This window comes from Squalius cephalus, assembly GCF_949319135.1.
Source record: "Squalius cephalus genome assembly, chromosome: 7".
Classification (NCBI taxonomy): domain Eukaryota; kingdom Metazoa; phylum Chordata; class Actinopteri; order Cypriniformes; family Leuciscidae; genus Squalius; species Squalius cephalus.
The window spans coordinates 13,987,211-14,005,098 of record NC_137128.1 but is presented as its reverse complement, the minus strand read 5'-3'; the positions used below and the strand labels follow the sequence as shown (position 1 = coordinate 14,005,098).

Genomic DNA, 17,888 nt, shown 5'->3' with positions numbered 1-17,888 from the left:
ATGCCAATTCTTAATATTTGGTGTTTTAAATGCCTGTTTGAGATGTCTCTGAAAGTTTTAATTGTAGTCCCGCTTTCAGCGGTCACGTCCGTAACATTGTTTCTTCCTCATAAATGCGAACACGAAAAATAATAAAATAAAATGAATAGGCTATGTTCTGTGGAGAGCCGACCCCTCTTCATCCGGTGGGTATAGGCTACCGGTATTACTTTTTGTTTGCGCAGTGCAATTCATAGAATCACTAAAACATATTTTTTGAGTGTCGCGATTTCGGTTTCATTTCGCATACTACACAGCCCTTATAATCATAGATGACGCCACGGGTTTTTATTTAAAAGAAAGAGCATAGCCTACGTTTGTATGTAGGCCTATTTATATTCACAATACTTAAGTATTAGGCCTACTAAAATATAATTAATATCCTTTTATTGCATTTGTATTAGTTGTTTGAAAAGTAAAAAAAAAAATCGGTCGGTCACGTAAGTTTACAACCGGCAAGTCGCTCGGACTAAAAGGGGAAAAAAATAATTAATTGGGTCGGTCCTAAATTGACAGGGTCGGTCGGGTTACAGCAAACAAGAATATTTTTAAGGATGGCCTAAAACAAATACATGTAGGCGCAGCGGCCCTATCAGCACAGCAGTAAGTGTCAGGGTTCTGTCACTCCTGTCTAGTTAATTTCCTGATTTTGTGACAGAGCTCTGACACTCCCTGTTTTTGTCTTGTCTTTGTCTGAGTGCGCGATTTCGAGCGTTCTCGAGCCGTGCACTCACTTGTCTACGTTCCTTGTTATATGTGCGGGGCATGGTGTTTGGATCCCGACACGTCTGTCTAGTTAGGTTTCGGTTCTGTGTCGGGATTCAGACATCAATGCTCCGCGTGTTTGTTTTCTATTGTGAGCGCACGGAATGAGCTTTCGCTCGTTCTCGTGCACTCTGTCTTGTCATGTGAGCTCGCGCGGTTTTGAGTTCGCTCGAGCCGCGCGCTCTACTCTCTGCTTTTTCTTGTCTTGTGCTGTGTAGCACACAGCTTGTTTTTCACTGGCTGTGTGCTTTCATGTTGTCATGTTTTGTGTGAACACGTGGCTTATGAGTTTTCACTAGCTGCGTGTTCATGTCTCGTTTTGTGTTCTAGTCCTGTTTGTTGTGAGCACATGGCTTGTCATGTGTTTCCTTGTGCCATGTGCTCTCCTGTCAATTGTCTAGCCCCTCCCATCTTGTTACCTGATTATTAGTTCATTTTCCCCACCTGTCCTCCCTCGTTACCTGCTTTGTTTGCTCTCCCTATTTATTCTCCTTGTGTCTTCAGTCCTGTGCTGGTTCGTCGTCGTATCTATGCTGTGTGTTTCCCTGCTGTCAAGTCAAGCCGAGTCAAGTCTGTCTTGTTTTTCCCCCTCGGGGTAGTTTTGTTTGTATTTGTTTTATTTTATGCTTAATAAAAGCCCATTTGATCTGCACGTGAGTCCTCGCTACTTCCACCTACCCTAACCCTGACAGTAAGAGAAAAACTTACCAATTACGTAGCCTAACTTTGCTGTGGTCGAACAGGTGTAACAGTCACAAATTTCTCTGGAACTCAAACTTTAAACTTTAAAAAGGTCACGCAGTGTTGCAAAACTATTTACACAAATATATCCTTCTCAGTAGGAGTTATGAAGGAAGAGAACGGCATCGACAGTCTGTGTAGCCTATGCACATTGCACATCTGCGCGTGTAGGCGCATGTAGCCTACTTTCTCTCGCGCGCGTGCCGGTCACCACAACACAGCAAGCAGGCAAAGCACACGGCACGCAAACTATATATAGCCTATTTAGTTTTTCTTAGTTACAAACCCGAACCCGAGGCTGTTCATTAAACATTAACCCGAACCCGACCCGAAACCCGCACATTTTTCGGGACCCGGTCGGGCTCGGGTCGGGTAGCAGACCTCTAACAGACATACAGGCAGACAGACAGACAGACGTTTCTGTAATTTATAGATAGACTAGTGCAAAATGCCCGTGCAAAATCAGTTTTTGTGTGTGTTGGTTTGGTGTGTTTGATGCTCATTGTTACAATTACACAGCAAAAGTTCAGTGACATTTTTATTTGTGCATGGTAGAAAGCAAATACTGATACTGACATAATGACATACAATAAATGTGGAACATTGAACGATTCAGGGAGCAGGCTACACAGGGAACCGCAAGCTAGCCTACTTAAGCTCCACTGCAGGGTCAAAAGCCAGAGTGGCTAGAGCGGCAAAAGCCAGTGTGTGCTGCTTTTACCGATATTTTTTGCATTTCTAATCCAAACAATGTCAAACTTGGCACTGCACTTAGCGAGACGCCTGTCAAGTTTGAAATCCATCGGACTAACGGTTCGAGAGATATGCGAATAACACACACACACACACACACACACACACACACACACACACACACACACACACACACACACACACACACACACACACACACACACACACACACACACACACACACACACACAGACAGACAGACAGACAGACAGACAGACAGACAGAGACGTTCCGTAATTTATAGATAGATAAAATATACAGAAGTAAACGGCGCCGGTGACTTACAGATTTCAGGGAGCAGGCTACACAGTGAACTCCGAAAAAATGCTATGCTTGAGCAAACAGTTTGTGAATAGGTAACTACAAATGATGGCCATGAATAAAATATAATATTCAGAAGTAAACTATGGAAGCATATGGGTAGCAATATTCAATTTGAAATGTAATATGCAAAATGACAATGCAATATGTAAAATGGCAATGCATTTCTGTATTTAAATTTTAATTTTCCAATACGTTTGTGCAACGTTGGGTGCAAAATGAAAATGAAAATTCAATTATAAAATTTACATTAGCCATTTCATACACTAGTTTTAATATGCAAATTGAATACTTATTTTAACGCTTTATAAGTTGCAAAATTAAAATTAAAATGTATTACAGAAATGATTAGATATGTTTAACATGTTCAAGCAAAAACTGTAGCAAAATTGTAACTTAAATGTTATTTTTTCTTAATTGCATTTACACTCACAGTTAAGACACTTGCGATTGCATTTCCATTAAGTGTCCCGCAATGAATGTAGCAAAATGTGCAATTTGAAAATGCATTCTGAGCCGATCACGTGCCCGCCCCGCCCCGCCCTGTCAATCACTGCGTTGCTCGGCAACAGGTAAACACACGCTATAGAGCTGGTAAGTCCCGCCCCTTCCGCTAACCCCGCTGGACCTCTAGGTTGAAAAATCGTCAATGCAAGTGAATGGGAGAAAATAATTATTTTCTGGTCCCGTTTGAATTTTGCCATGAATGTGAACATATGTTGTCTGTGAATTTTTTATATAACTTTTCGTGTAAAGAATGCTACAATTTAGCGGGTAGAAGTTTGATACGGTTAGACTTTGTGTGAGAGCACTTTGTGGACTACAACTCCTTGCTGCTTTCGACGCGTTTGAAACGTCAACACCACTAGCACACGGACACTAGCTCACGGATCCCGCTAAACATGGCTGTGTCTTTGGTGCACTTCACCGCCTTCTTTCAGGGAGAGGACAAAATCGTTGAGGTTGGCGAAAACCACGGGTAAGTCAACTTTATGGGGTGACGTCACATAGGCGACATGTAGTCTTTCTCGTTATGTCTTTTCCACAACTGCTAGCCGAAGAATCATACCATATACTGTCAAACTTGTAACATGAAAAGTTATATAAAAAATTCACAGACAACGTATGTTCACATTCATGGCACAATTCAAACGGGACCAGAAAATAATTATTTTCTCCCATTCACTTGCATTGACGATTTTTCAACCTAGAGGTCCAGCGGCGTTAGCGGAGGGGGCGGGACTTACCAGCTCTATGGCGCATTTGAGGTGTTGGAGGGAAACACGGCGGCGGCAGATCTGATACGAGTGTAACATTCACTAGCAGATGAAGTGGAGCGTGGACAGAGAAATGGTAGTGTTTCCGAAGATTATTACGCGTCTGCAGGTGATAGAACAAGTACGATGTTGGACCGTCTGGGTCTGGGAGAATGTTCTGCCTTATCAAGCGTCAACATTATGCTGAGCTGCTGTTGTCTGATGCTGGACTGTGTTGATGGTTTCGTTTTGTATAAAATATTCTCATTGTCTAATACATGCTTATCTTTATTCTTATTACTATTAACTTTAATACCCAATAATGTTGGAGATCCTATAGTTTTTCCTTACAAATGCATAGGCCTATTACTCTGTGATCACATAATATGACAAAGCTCCGTTGGTATTCAGTATAGCTACTGAAAAACGTGACCGCTCTTTAATAACTGACTGTAATGTTCAATAAAGTGATAAATGTGATGTGTGTGACCATCTCTGTTTGCAGCTGTATAATCATAAAATATGAGGCAGACATGCAAATCCCCTTTCTATTTTATAAAGCATATTGAAGGTATTAATACACAGGGTCACGGAATCTGACGGGTCAAATTCATCGACCTAGCCTTTTTTGGGTGAATGTGGAGCAGGTCGAGGGCTGGTCATCGTCTATAATTCAGTGTCTAATATTTTAACAATGAAGCAGCACAAACAAAACTTTAACCAGCACAAACGATTGCATAAACAAGCGAGACTATTTTGGGTGAATGTGGAGCAGGTCACGCGCATGATCATAGGTACTAAACCAATGCGCGTGAACTCGACAATCGATTACTATGGACTTTGACCGAAAACAGGATGTAAATACAGGTATGAGCGCTGGCTAAATAAATATCATTTTTATTCATATCTTTCACATCTACTGCAGTCAGATTGACCCGTGTTCACTCTGAAGGAATCACTCACATTGGCTGTGCACTTGTAATGACACATCAAGGATGTAAAGAGGCTAAAAGCAGGTTTAAAACTTGCCCCATTGAAGTCAACAGGGTGCAAATTTTAAAAAGAGGATAACACGGTGTAGGCAACACCGATTTTTGTCGTTGTTCTCTGTATTGACAGCACTCCAAATGTACAAAAAAATGAGCTCAATGTTAAAATTGACCGGAGTTCTCCTTTAATGGAAATGCAATCACAAGTGTCTTAACTGTGAGTGTAAATGCAATTAAGAAAAAATAACATTTAAATTACAATTTTGATACAGTTTTTGCTTGAACATGTTAAACATATCTAATCAATTCTGTAATACATTTTAATTTTAATTTTGCAACTTATAAAGCGTTAAAATATGTATTCAATTTGCATATTAAAACTAGTGTATGAAATGGCAAATGTAAATTATATAATTGAATTTTCATTTTCATTTTGCACCAAACGTTGCACAAATGTATTGGAAAATTTAAATTTAAATACAGAAATGCATTGCCATTTTACATATTGCATTGTCATTTTGCATATTACATTTCAAATTGAAATTTGCTACCCATATGCTTCCATAGTAAACAGTGTAGCTGACTGAGTGTTTATGTATTACCACAACCTTCTAAGTGCTAGTGCAAAATCAGTTTTTAAATGTGTTTTTAGTAATTGTTGGTTTGGTGTGTTTGAGTGCTCATTGTTACAATTACACAGCAAAAGTTCAGTGACATTTTTATTTGTGCATGGTAGAAAGCGCACAGTGAACTCCGAGAAAACGCTATGCTTGAGGAAACAGTTTGTGAATAGGCAGCTACAAATGATGCCCGTGAAAGAGACTGTGAACAAACACATTGAATAGGATATGTTTAGTTGGTGAATAGCATAGGCTACTATTACACAGTAGCGATAACTTTAAGCGCACCAGAATGAAATATAATATTCAGAAACAGCATAGCTGACTTACAGATTCAGTTAACATCCACAAATGAATAAGTGCGTCGATTCAGGGAGCAGTGCAAAGTGCCTGACCCAAAATCAGTTTTTGTGAGCTGGATCGCCATCAAAAAAGTTCAGGAGATATTTCTTAGTGATGGCTGATTTCAACAGTTTCAATATGATAGCATTTTGAAAAAAAAGTGTCTTGAATTTATTGCATTTTGGGGAAAAATAATCCGTTTTTATAATAGATCTTTGAAAATCAAAATCTGGATTTGAATTTTTTATGATATTATAACCTAAGGATGCTATGTGAAAGTTTGAAACAGAAAATAGTGGTTTTCATCTTGCCACTTTCTTGGTAAAGAAAACACATTTTTACTCAAATTAATCAAAATGGATTTATCACGTTCTGGAACCAAACTATAATATTCAGAAGTAAACAGTGTAGCTGACAGAGTGTTTATGTCAGAATGTTTATTTTTAAACCACAACCTTCTTGGGGCTTCTTTGACCGATACAACCCTCTAATGTCAGAATGTTTATTTTTAAACCACAACCTTCTAAAAATGATATATTTAACGATATCTTTTGCAATTTCTCATCCAAACAACGTCAAACTTGGCACTGCACTTACTCGTGCCCGTAGCAAGACACCTGTCGAATTTGAAATCCATCGGACTTCGAGAGATATGCGGTTAACAGACACACACACACACAGACAGACACACAGAAAGACAGACGTTTCTGTAATTTATAGATAGATGTGCAGCATTTTGTACAAATAGAGCACTGATTCTTGAGAGTCGGGACAAAACACGTTTTAAAAAACTTTTTTTTTAAATACACACTATATCAATTAGAGTTATGTTTCTGCAGAGAAAGGTCTTAGCTATTTAACCATGTAAAGGAACAGGTTCTAAATAAAGACACATTTTTAAAAAATAAACATGTTTCCCTTCAGAACTGGATTTGTGTCAACTCCGTCAGACACACTAAAAAGTATACAATTTTAATTCTTCAAATCCAACAAGAATCTAAAGTTCTGAAGTATATTGTAATAGTGTTTAGTTACTCTGATATGTAAAAAAACACAATATATAAACTTAAGTTGTGATTTCACACTATTCTGAAAACTCAGATTTCTAAATATTTGCATTTTCAAACTTTGATTTTAATTTCAATATTGTAAAAACAAATTCCTTAAATAAATAAAACATAAGAGGATGTAGATCAGATGGTCCATTATTACAAAAACAAAATAAACTGAAGGAAGGATATTTTTTTTCCCAAAAAAATTAACAAAAACATACATACATCCAACACTGTTGACGAAAAACTGACGGTGTTGACGAAAAATGTTTGAATGTTTTACCTCAGATTTGTGAACTGTTCACCTGTTTGTCATGATATGTTCTGACAATAAAGAGTAGTTTAAAACCACAATTAATGCTCTGTTTTCTACAACTTTCACTTAGGAGCAAAAATCTGCCTTTAAACTTGAAAGACATTTATCGTGATAATTATCGATATCGACTGATATAAAAAAAATGATCGTGATAATTTTTTTTGGCCATATCGCCCAGGCCTACACTGGCTTCTCATTTCTCTATCTCTGTCTCTACATATATAAATATATATATTAAAGTGCTCGTTACACAATGATAAGCAGACCACTGCCTGCCCATTATCTACAAGTCAGATGTGTATGGTTAAATAATGTAATGCATGCTATGTATGTGCATTTATGTGTAAAACCCTGAAATAACAGTTTAACCCTTCACTATATTCACAAATAATATTATATTTGCACATTAAGAGGTTATTGGTGGATTTGTCAACTCCGTCAGCTTACAGGTCAACTCCGTCAGCTTACAGGTCAACTCCGTCAGACATAGAACCTGACGGAGTTGACGTCTGACGGAGTTGACGTAAGGGCATGTATTTTCCCGCCAAAACATGTATTGTACACTGCAGCTAGGTAGTTTTTCCTCAGTTGCTAGCTGTCCCAATAACCTCACTAAAATGCTTAAATTCAATCCACTATGGTTTAAAAAAAAGTATCTTAACAGAAAGATGGTATTGACATGGTGCAGCTGTGACCATAGGAATATTGACATTGTTTGTCTAAAATATAAAAAAATTTAAAATGTACCAGAGCATGGGTGGTAGTGCTGCATTCACCACAGGCAGGGAGATGAAAAGGGGTCCTCAGGGATATAGTTGACCATGCTATTTCCTGATTTAAAGAGCTTTATGAAAAAATCTGACGGAGTTGACAGAAACTGAGGACACAACTTTAATAGGCAGATTTTTATGGAAAATATTGTTTGATGTTCACTTCATGCATTGTTTTTTATATTTATACCCCTTATTTTTTATTTGATATGTTTTCACAATTGTAGAGCTTTTTTAAATTTTTTTGGGATGGTTAATATTGTGACCTCTTGCTGAGGACAAGTGCAATAACATGGACCTTCTAACCACAGACCATACATTTTAAACAAATTTTCCCCAAAAAGATAAAATAGTTTATTCTAAAAATCAGATATGTATATAGAATTCCTTTAGATTTAACTTTGTAAGTACACTGCTCAAAAAAATTAAAGGAACACTTTGAAAACACATCAGATCTCAATGGGGAAAAATATCATGCTGGATATCTATACTAATATGGACTGGGTAATGTGTTATGAACGAAAGGATGGCACATCGTTTGATGGAAATGAAAATGATCAACCAACAGAGGATTGAATTCAAAGACACCCCGGAAATCTAAGTGAAAAAATGATGCCGCAAGCTTGTCAATTTTGCTGAAATTTCATTGCAGTAACTCAAAATGGTACTCAGTAGTTTGTATGGCCCCCACGTGCTTGTATGCATGCCTGACAACGTCGGGGCATGCTCCTAATGAGACGACGGATGGTGTCCTGGGGTATTTCCTCCCAGATCTGGACCAGCACATCACTGAGCTCCTGGACAGTCTGAGGTGTAACCAGGTGATGTCAGATGGACCGAAACACAATGTCCCAGAGGTGTTCTATTGGATGTAGGTCAGGTGAGCGTGGTGGCCCTTCAATGGTATCATTCCTTCATCCTCCAGGAACTGCCTGCATGCTCTCGCCACATGAGGCCGGGCATTGTTGTGCACCAGGAGGAACCCAGGACACACTGCACCAGCATAGGGTCTTACAATGGATCCAAGGATTTCATCCCGATACCTAATGGCAGTCAGGGTGCCATTGTCTAGCCTGCAGAGGTCTGTGCGTCCCTCCATGGATATGCCTCCCCAGACCATCACTGACCCACCACCAAACCGGTCATGCTGAACGATGTTACAGGCAGCATAACATTCTCCACGGCTTCTCCAGACCCTTTCCTGTCTGTCACGTGCTCAGGGTGAACCTGCTCTCATTTGTGAAAACCACAGGGCACAAGTGGCGGACCTGCCAATGGTGTTCAATGTGAAATGCCAATCGTGCTCCCTGGTGCTGGGCAGTGAGCACAGGGCCCACTAGAGGACGTCGGGCCCTCAGACCACCCTCATGAAGTCTGTTTCTGATTGTTTGGTCAGAGACATTCACACCAGTGGCCTGCTGGAGGTCATTTTGTAGGGCTCTGGCAGTGCTCATCATGTTTCTCCTCGCACAAAGGAGCAGATACCGGTCCTGCTGATGGGTTAAGGACCTTCTACGGCCCTGTCCAGCTCTCCTAGAGTAGCTGTCTGTCTTCCTGGAATCTCCTCCATGCTCTTGAGACTGTGCTGGTAGACACAGCAAACCTTCTGGCAATGGCACGTATTGATGAGCCATCCTGAAGGAGCTGGACTGCCTGCGCAACCTCTGTAGTGTCAAGGTATCGCCTCATGCTACCAGTAGTGACACTGACCCTGGCCAAATGCAAAACTGGTGAAAAACAGTCCAAAAAGATGAGTAGGGAAAAAATGTCAGTGGCCTCCACCTGTAAAACCATTCCTGTTTTGGGGGTTGTCTCACTGTTGCCCATCTAGTGCACCTGCTGTTAATTTCATTAACACTAAAGCAGCTGAAACTGATTACCAACCCCCTCTGTTACTTAACTGACCAGATCAATATCCCAGGAGTTTAACTGACTTGATGCTATTCTCTGATTAAAAAGTGTTCCCTTTATTTTTTTGAGCAGTGTATGTCAATCATGATGAATTTCTTAATTTTTGCTATAAATTAGACTTTTCTATGTGGGACATGTTTTGTCCCGACTCTCAAGAATCAGTGAGAGACATAGTTGTAAATACAAAACCTTGATTTTGTATTAATGTAGGTCAGAATTTGTGCATGCAGCAAGTAAGATGTGCATTTGTGAATCAGGTGACACCGGTACATTAATGGGTCCCTTTTAATGACTAACTCAAAGACAGTCCCTTGCCGCCACCTAGTGGCGTAACAATGTAACTGCACAGAATGACAGCCTGTCTATGTACAGAGACGATGATATTTGTGAAATATCAGCAGAAAGTCCAGGCAGATTCGAGGATCAGAACTAACTGTTATATAACAATAGCTTAACAATCTTATGTTCTGTTATGTGGAACCTTATTTTGTCATTCTCTTCAGTTAACATCACTTCCTGTTTCAACGTGGTTTAGTTTTGGTTACATTGGTTACTTAGCCTAGAAATCTAGACGCACCCTAGCGGCAGCAAAATGTATTTTGCAGCCAGGGTAGTCTAGCAACTCTCCGTTGACTTTCGGAGCTGTAAAAACCTAAATTGGGTCAGGCCAATCACATCGCGTATAGACTAGGCGGGCGGGCTTAACATAATAACGACAGAGTTGCGACGCTTCCCTGCTACTTGAAAACAAAGAAGAGTTGCCGCTTCTGGCGAACAGTCTTTCAAATCGGCTTTGGCCGCGACTCTGGAGGACTTGGAGTTAAGTTTTTCTTTGAGAAAAGAGCAAAGAACGGCACTTAAGTCATTCTTAAATTTGCTCATTCTTGTTCGTAGTTTTGCTGGCCAGATTCAAAAGTTGAATCTATCAACTAACGTTAGCTACGCTGTTGGGAAAACGCTCTGGTTGGTTGAAGCGCTGTCCTATTGCGTGCAGAGGGAATTTGAAAGACAGCCGTTTATCCTGCCCCTCGGATTGAGCCGTGTCTATGGTGAGTTGCCAGACCTAACATCTTGATGTAGGTCTGGCTTGCCAGGCTATTGGTTACTGAATGTGTCCTTGTTTTTGTGCCTGCTGACTACATCGAAATACTTATTTAGATAGCAATAAGTAAATAAATAAATGGCGATAATACAGCATATTGCACTATTGAGCCACTCAAAATTACCGCAAGGGAAATTCCTTCACCACAACAACCCCTGATCCCTAAATGCACATCTTTTTTGTTGCACATGAACATTGATACACTAATACAAAAGAAAACATTTGTATTCACAAAAGTGTCTTTATTTGTACAAATTGTTACACATTCATTTATTTCTGAATTTTGCACACATTAGTTGAAAGGCATTTGGTTGTGGATAGTAAAACATATCTGCAACATTTATCAAGTTCATGGATAATTGTGCATGCATGTGTTCATCATTTTGAGACTAAATTCATCCCATATTAATGTGAGTAAATTGTACACATTTTCAGTAGTCAAAAACCAAATGTAGGTCACTTTGAATACAGCTGATACTTTTTTCTTTCAAAGAGGAATATCTGAAAAACAAATAATGTTGAAACTAGAAATTAATCTATTTTTTTTTCTTTCAACACAATTGCATAGAATATACCTGTGCCATAAATATTCTTTTTCCAACGTTTGCGTGCCTGTAACTCTAAAAGTATTAGTGATATCTTAATATCTTTCAAGATTCTAATCTATCTATAAATTACAGAAGCGTCTGTCTTTCAGTCAGTCTGTGTGTCTGTATGTCTGTTATTCACATATCTCTCGAACCGTTAGTCCGATGGATTTCAAACTTGACAGGTGTCTCGCTATGGGCATGAGTAAGTGCAGTGGCAAGTTTGACGTTGTTTGGATTAGAAATGCAAAAGATATCGTTAAAAGAAGCACTTAGAAAGTTGTGGTTTAAAAATAAACACTCCGACATTAGAGGGTTGTATCGGTCAAAGAAGCCCCGAGAGGGTTGTTGTTTAAAAATAAACATTCTGATATAAACACTCTGTCAGCTACACTGTTTACTTCTGAATATTATATTTTATTCACGGCCATCATTTGTAGTAACCTATTCACAAACTGTTTGCTCAAGCGTAGCATTTTTTCGGAGTTCACTGTGTAACCTGCTCCCTGAATCGTCGAGTTCACTGTGTAGCCTGCTCCCTGAATCGTCGTGCTTATTCATTTGTGGATGTTAACTGAATCTGTAAGTCACCTACGCTGTTTACTTCTGTATATTATATCTATCTATAAATTACGGGAATGTCTTTCTGTCTCTCTCTGTGTGTGTGTGTGTGTGTGTGTGTGTGTGTTCACATATCTCTCGAACCGTTAGTCCGATGGATTTCAAACTTGACAGGTGTCTTGCTACGGGCATGACTAAGTGCAGTGCCAAGTTTGACATTGTTTTGGATTAGAAATGCAAAAGATATTGTTAAATATATATCTGTAAAAGAAGCACACACTGGAAAACCCAGACAACTTCGGGCGAATTCAGATTTGCTCGAGAAGTAGTCTGGCAAAGAGCTCATTCAAGCCCATTTCCATGGCCTAGAAATCGCGGCACCAATCAGAAACGTTGAGGCGGGCTTTACACAATGACGATCGCTCTGATTGGTTTTAGGTCTATCCAATTGCGCCCAGAGGCATTTGAGTGACGTCCGTTCAACTTTTAAATGCATTATTATATTCAAATTGCAAAAACATGAGGACAGTCTCCATGAAAGACCCACTGGCAGATGAACGTGCTACTACATTTCTCTCCGAAACGGTAGGAAATTAAATTAGATTTAATAGAGGATTTTATCCTCTATTACGTGACACGATGATTGACGGCAGTTTAAGTGACAGGATGCACGCGACAGATCCGTCCGATAAAGATGACGAAGTAGTATGTCCCAAAGCTTGCCTACTTTTTTGCTACACATTCAAAATTAAATACCTTTTCTTCACAAAAAGAGTACATACTTTTATGGCGTAGTGTAACTTAGGCGAATTGGGACGCAGCATATGGCTTTACACGATGACGATCGCTCTGATTGGTTTTAGGTCTATCCAACTGCGCCCAGAGGCATTTGAGCGATGTCCATTGGTGACGCCCCTTTGGAAATGATTTGTCTATGGAGCTTTGCCAGACCATAACTCAGTTACTACTGAGAATCGTCTGGTTTTAACCAGGCTATTTTGCCGCTCTAGCCGCTGGCCACTCCCCCTCTCACACTGCACACTGAGTGAGCACAGCCCAGGACCAGAGACAGAGAGGGTCGAAGAAAGCAGCAGAGCTTAAGTAGCGTTTTCTCGGAGTTCACTGTGTAGCCTGCTCCCTGAATTGTGTAGTTCAATTTTACACATTTGTTGTATGTCATTATGTCAGTATCAGTATTTGCTTTCTACCATGCACAAATAAAAATGTCACTGAACTTTTGTTGTGTAATTGTAACAATGAGCACTCAAATACACCAAACCAACAATTACTAAAAGCACACACAAAAACTGATTTTGCACCGGCACTTTGCACTGCTCCCTGAATCGACGCATTTATTCATTTGTGGATGTTAACTGAATCTGTAAGTCAGCTATGCTGATTACTTCTGAATATTATATTTCATTCTGGTGCGCTTAACGTTATCGCTACTGTGTAATAGTAGCCTATGCTATTCACCAACTAAACATATCCTATTCAGTGCGTTCACAGTCTCTTTCACGGGCATCATTTGTAGTAGCCTATTCACAAACTGTTTGCTCAAGCATAGTGTTTGCTCAAGCATAGTGAGTTCACTGTGTGCTTTCTACCATGCACAAATGAAAATGTCTCTGAACTTTTGCTGTTTAATTGTAACAATGAGCACTCAAACACACCAAACCAACAATTACTTAAAACACACACAAAAACTGATTTTGCACGGGCATTTTGCACTAGTTCTTTATAAACTTTATAAAACTTAATAAACAGAGATATTGGAATGTTAATGCGCTAACATGTAGTTACAAAAAGTATCAGCCATATGCAAAGTGATCCACATTTGGTTTTAGTCTTCCAGAATCTGGCAGTAAGTTTTGGGAGTTCATTTTTAGTTCATCTCTCCAAAACGGACTTCGGGTACGAGATGGAATAAAAATGAACTCCTAAAACTTACTGCCAGATTCTGGAAGACAAATTCTTCAGAAAAGTGGTACAGTTCTGGAAAATGGTGGCGCTGGATACTAAAGGGTTCCTGATGGTTTCACACTTAATTCTTCACCTTAATTCTGACCCTGCTGACCCAATGAGCATTTCAATTTCAATGGTCATGCCTTAACTGCAATTTCTAGTATTGCATTAGTATTGCATCCTTCTCATGGGCATTTAATAATTTAGTTAAATCTTTTTTGGCTTATTTTATCTGTAAAAGAAAGCGTGCCTAATAATTATGCACACTTGAATATAAGGCATTTTTTAAGATTAAGTTATTAAGCTTTTTAAACAGCATTTAAAAAAAAAAAAGTTTTGTAAAGAAATTCATATGCAAGTACAGTTTATAATTATCTACACAATTAATGTCAAGCCTTTAAGCAGAAGCTTTTAGTTCAAAAGGTTTTTAAGATCAGTAGAAGCATACATTCAGTCTGCGTGTTCAAACTTTTGACTGCTACTAGTGTAGATATGAATATGCATTTTAGATATTGAACCACTTTTAGAGTCATCTCAATGTGGAAAAAAGGGGTTTGGATTAATGTGTTTTGGAATTGGTAAAATGTGCCTGAAAAAAAAAAATGATCAGAAAATGAATGTGCCTAATAATTCTGCACGCACTGTACACACAGAAACACATTTACTGAATAAAACTGAATTTGCTTCAACAGAGGAAATGATTGGAATACTAATTAGTAAAAACAAATTCATTGCACTGCTTCTCAAATGTTGAATTGGCCATCCTGAAATGCCTGTCACACACGATTGCATTTTCTAATACCAGGTATCCACCTTCAAATACAAGATAACAATGTTTCGTCTGCATGCTTTGACGTGCAAGTAATTAGCGACAGTGCCCCGATTGCAGCAACTTTCATTTTTATTACAATATATATTTCATGCCAATGTCCCAGGAAGAGACGACATGGGATGGAAACAGTGCTTTATTTGCAAATTGTTTATGTAAAATTCCATTTAGCATTAAATTCATGGATGAAAACAGCTAATGTTTAATGTGAAGAGTGCAGATTTTTAGAGAATAGCATGTGCTAAACATAAAACGGTTCTGAATGTACATTCTGAATGTATGCATTAATGTAACTCTTTTTTTTTTTTTGTTCAGTTTAAAAGGAAACCCAAATGGACTGAATGGTGTACTTCTGGAGTGTGACAGCATTGTACAGGAATCCATTATGCGGCTTCTGAAAGTCTACAAGATACGTCGCAATGTAAACATAAGCTTGTGTCCTAGTCTCTCGCTATGGGCTCTATTACCTCGGAATAAAGATGCAGTGCTGGGAAAGCCAAAGCCAGATGTTACTGCAGCAGAGAAAGTGTTAGTATTGGAGAAAGACCCAAGAACTGAACTCATGGGCTGGAGACTGATCACCAGTTGTCAGGACAATCTACATGAGATTGTCTCTGCTTGTCAACAGGGCAACACTGAAGAATACCACAGACATCGCTATGAAATTGGTATTAAACGCTTTGAATTATTACTTGGATAAACTGAACCTGACAATCTCAACTTGTTGCATTTGTTAGTTATTGATAGTCTACATTGTTTTGAAGTTAAACATGCAGTAATTCTCTGTCTTATGAATAAGAGCTTAATGACCTCAAATGAATTAGTTTTACATACATACACTACCAGTGAGAAGTTTGGACACAACGACTTATTCATTATTAGTATTATCATTATCATTCTTTGTACTTTTTACATAGAATAATAAAGACCTCATCACATAATGAAATTATGTAGTGACAAAAATGTTAAACAGATCTAATATTTCAGCTTCTTCAAATTCCTTTTGTCTAGATTACAGCTCTGTACATTGTGGTCTTTTTCTCAACCACCTTCATGAAGTGAGGTGATCTTGAATGCTTTTAACAGTTACAAGTTTTGTAAAGAAATTCATATGCAAGTACAGTTTATAATTATCTACACAATTAATTTCAAGCCTTTAAGCAGAAGCTTTTAGTTCAAAAGGTTTTTAAGATCAGTAGAATCATACATTCAGTCTGCGTGTTCAAACTTTTGACTGGTACTAGTGTAGATATGAATATGCATTTTAGATATTGAACCACTTTTAGAGTCATCTCAATGTGGAAAATGGGGCTTAATTCATGCTATATAATTTTTTTCTTGATATTGATGTTAATATTAAAATGTTAATATTCATCTTAGTAACTCTCTACCTCAACAAACTTTATATGGATATTTTTTGGTAATGATGATAATAATAGCATTTTGCCTATTTTAAATGTTTAACGGCTGCACTTTAATTTACAGTTTGTGTACTTACAGTATACACTACCAGTCAAAAGTTTTGGATCGGTAATATTTTTTATGTTTTTAAAAGAAGTCTCTTCTGCTCACCAAGGCTGCATTTATTTGATTAAAAATACACAAAAAACCCCAGTAATATTGTTAAATGTTATGACAATTTAAAATAACTGTTTTCTATTTTAATATATTTTAAAATGTGATTTATTCCTGTGATCAAAGCTGAATTTTCAGTATCATTCCAGTCTTCAGTCACATGATCCTTCAGAAATCATTCTAATATGCTGATTTGATGCTCAAAAAACATTCCTTATTATTATCAATGTTGAAAACAGTTGTGTACAATTTTTTTTCCAGGATTATTTGATGAATAGAAAGTTTAAAAGAACAGCATTTATTTGAAATATGCTGAAAATGATGCTGAAAATTCAGCTTTGATCACAGGAATAAATTACACTTTATTAAGTTGGCTTGAGAAAGCCAACTTACTGAAATCCTATTTAAACTTATTATTATTAATGGTGCTTGCTGAAAGCAAGGCATCATTAGTGTTCTCTTGCATACTTATTATTAGTGGTGCTTGCTGAAAGCAAGGCATCACTATTGTTATTGCTCATACTTATTAATGGTGCTTGCTGAAAGCAAGGCATCATTAGTGTTCTCTTGCATACTTATTATTAGTGGTGCTTGCTGAAAGCAAGGCATCATTAGTGTTCTCTTGCATACTTATTATTATTATTATTAATGGTGCTTGCTGAAAGCAAGGCATCATTAGTGTTCTCTTGCATACTTATTATTAGTGGTGCTTGCTGAAAGCAAGGCATCACTATTATTGCTCATACTTATTAAGTTGGCTTGAGAAAGCCAACTTACTGAAATCCTATTTAAACTTATTATTATTAAGTTGGCTTGGGAAAGCCAACTTACTGAAATCCTATTTAAACTTATTAATGGTGCTTGCTGAAAGCAAGGCATCATTAGTGTTCTCTTGCATACTTATTATTATTATTATTATTATTATTATTATTATTATTATTATTCTGGACAACTTTTCGGCGCGTAATGCGGCCAAAAAAGTCCCCATTGACTTTACATTGGGAGTTCTAAAAACATTTGAATCCCAACTGCCGTTTTCACACACACAGACTCCAAAGGGCCTGACACCCCTGCATCTCTCCCTCTCTCTCTCCCTCAGAGGATTTATATTATCAAGCAGCCAATAAGTAATGGCCTAAAATCTTCATAGCCACACCCTAGCAACCAGTTTCAGCACCCTAGCAACCACTAAGAGCTCCCTAGCAACCACCCTAAACCAAAAAAAAATTTTTTGTAAATTTTTTTGTATTTTTTAACGCAATATTACACTCGTGGCCTTGCGATATTGCTCCATGCTTGTGCCTATTCGGCCATAGGCACGAGGCCGCAGGCTGAGTGCCGTACTGAACCACCCAGAACACCCTATTCGGCCATAGGCACGAGGCCGCAGGCCG

General features: G+C 38.3%; 1 protein-coding gene across 2 annotated transcripts in view; it reads left to right on the top strand.

Moving 5' to 3' along the window:
• iba57 (iron-sulfur cluster assembly factor IBA57) overlaps positions 1 to 17,888 on the top strand; it is a 172,858-nt gene that overhangs the window by 83,109 nt on the left and 71,861 nt on the right. For both annotated transcript variants that reach the window (XM_079877092.1, XM_079877091.1), the window contains exon 3: positions 15,235 to 15,587. In XM_079877092.1, the coding sequence (XP_079733218.1) occupies positions 15,235 to 15,587 (353 nt within the window). The remainder of the gene's footprint in view (positions 1 to 15,234; positions 15,588 to 17,888) is intronic.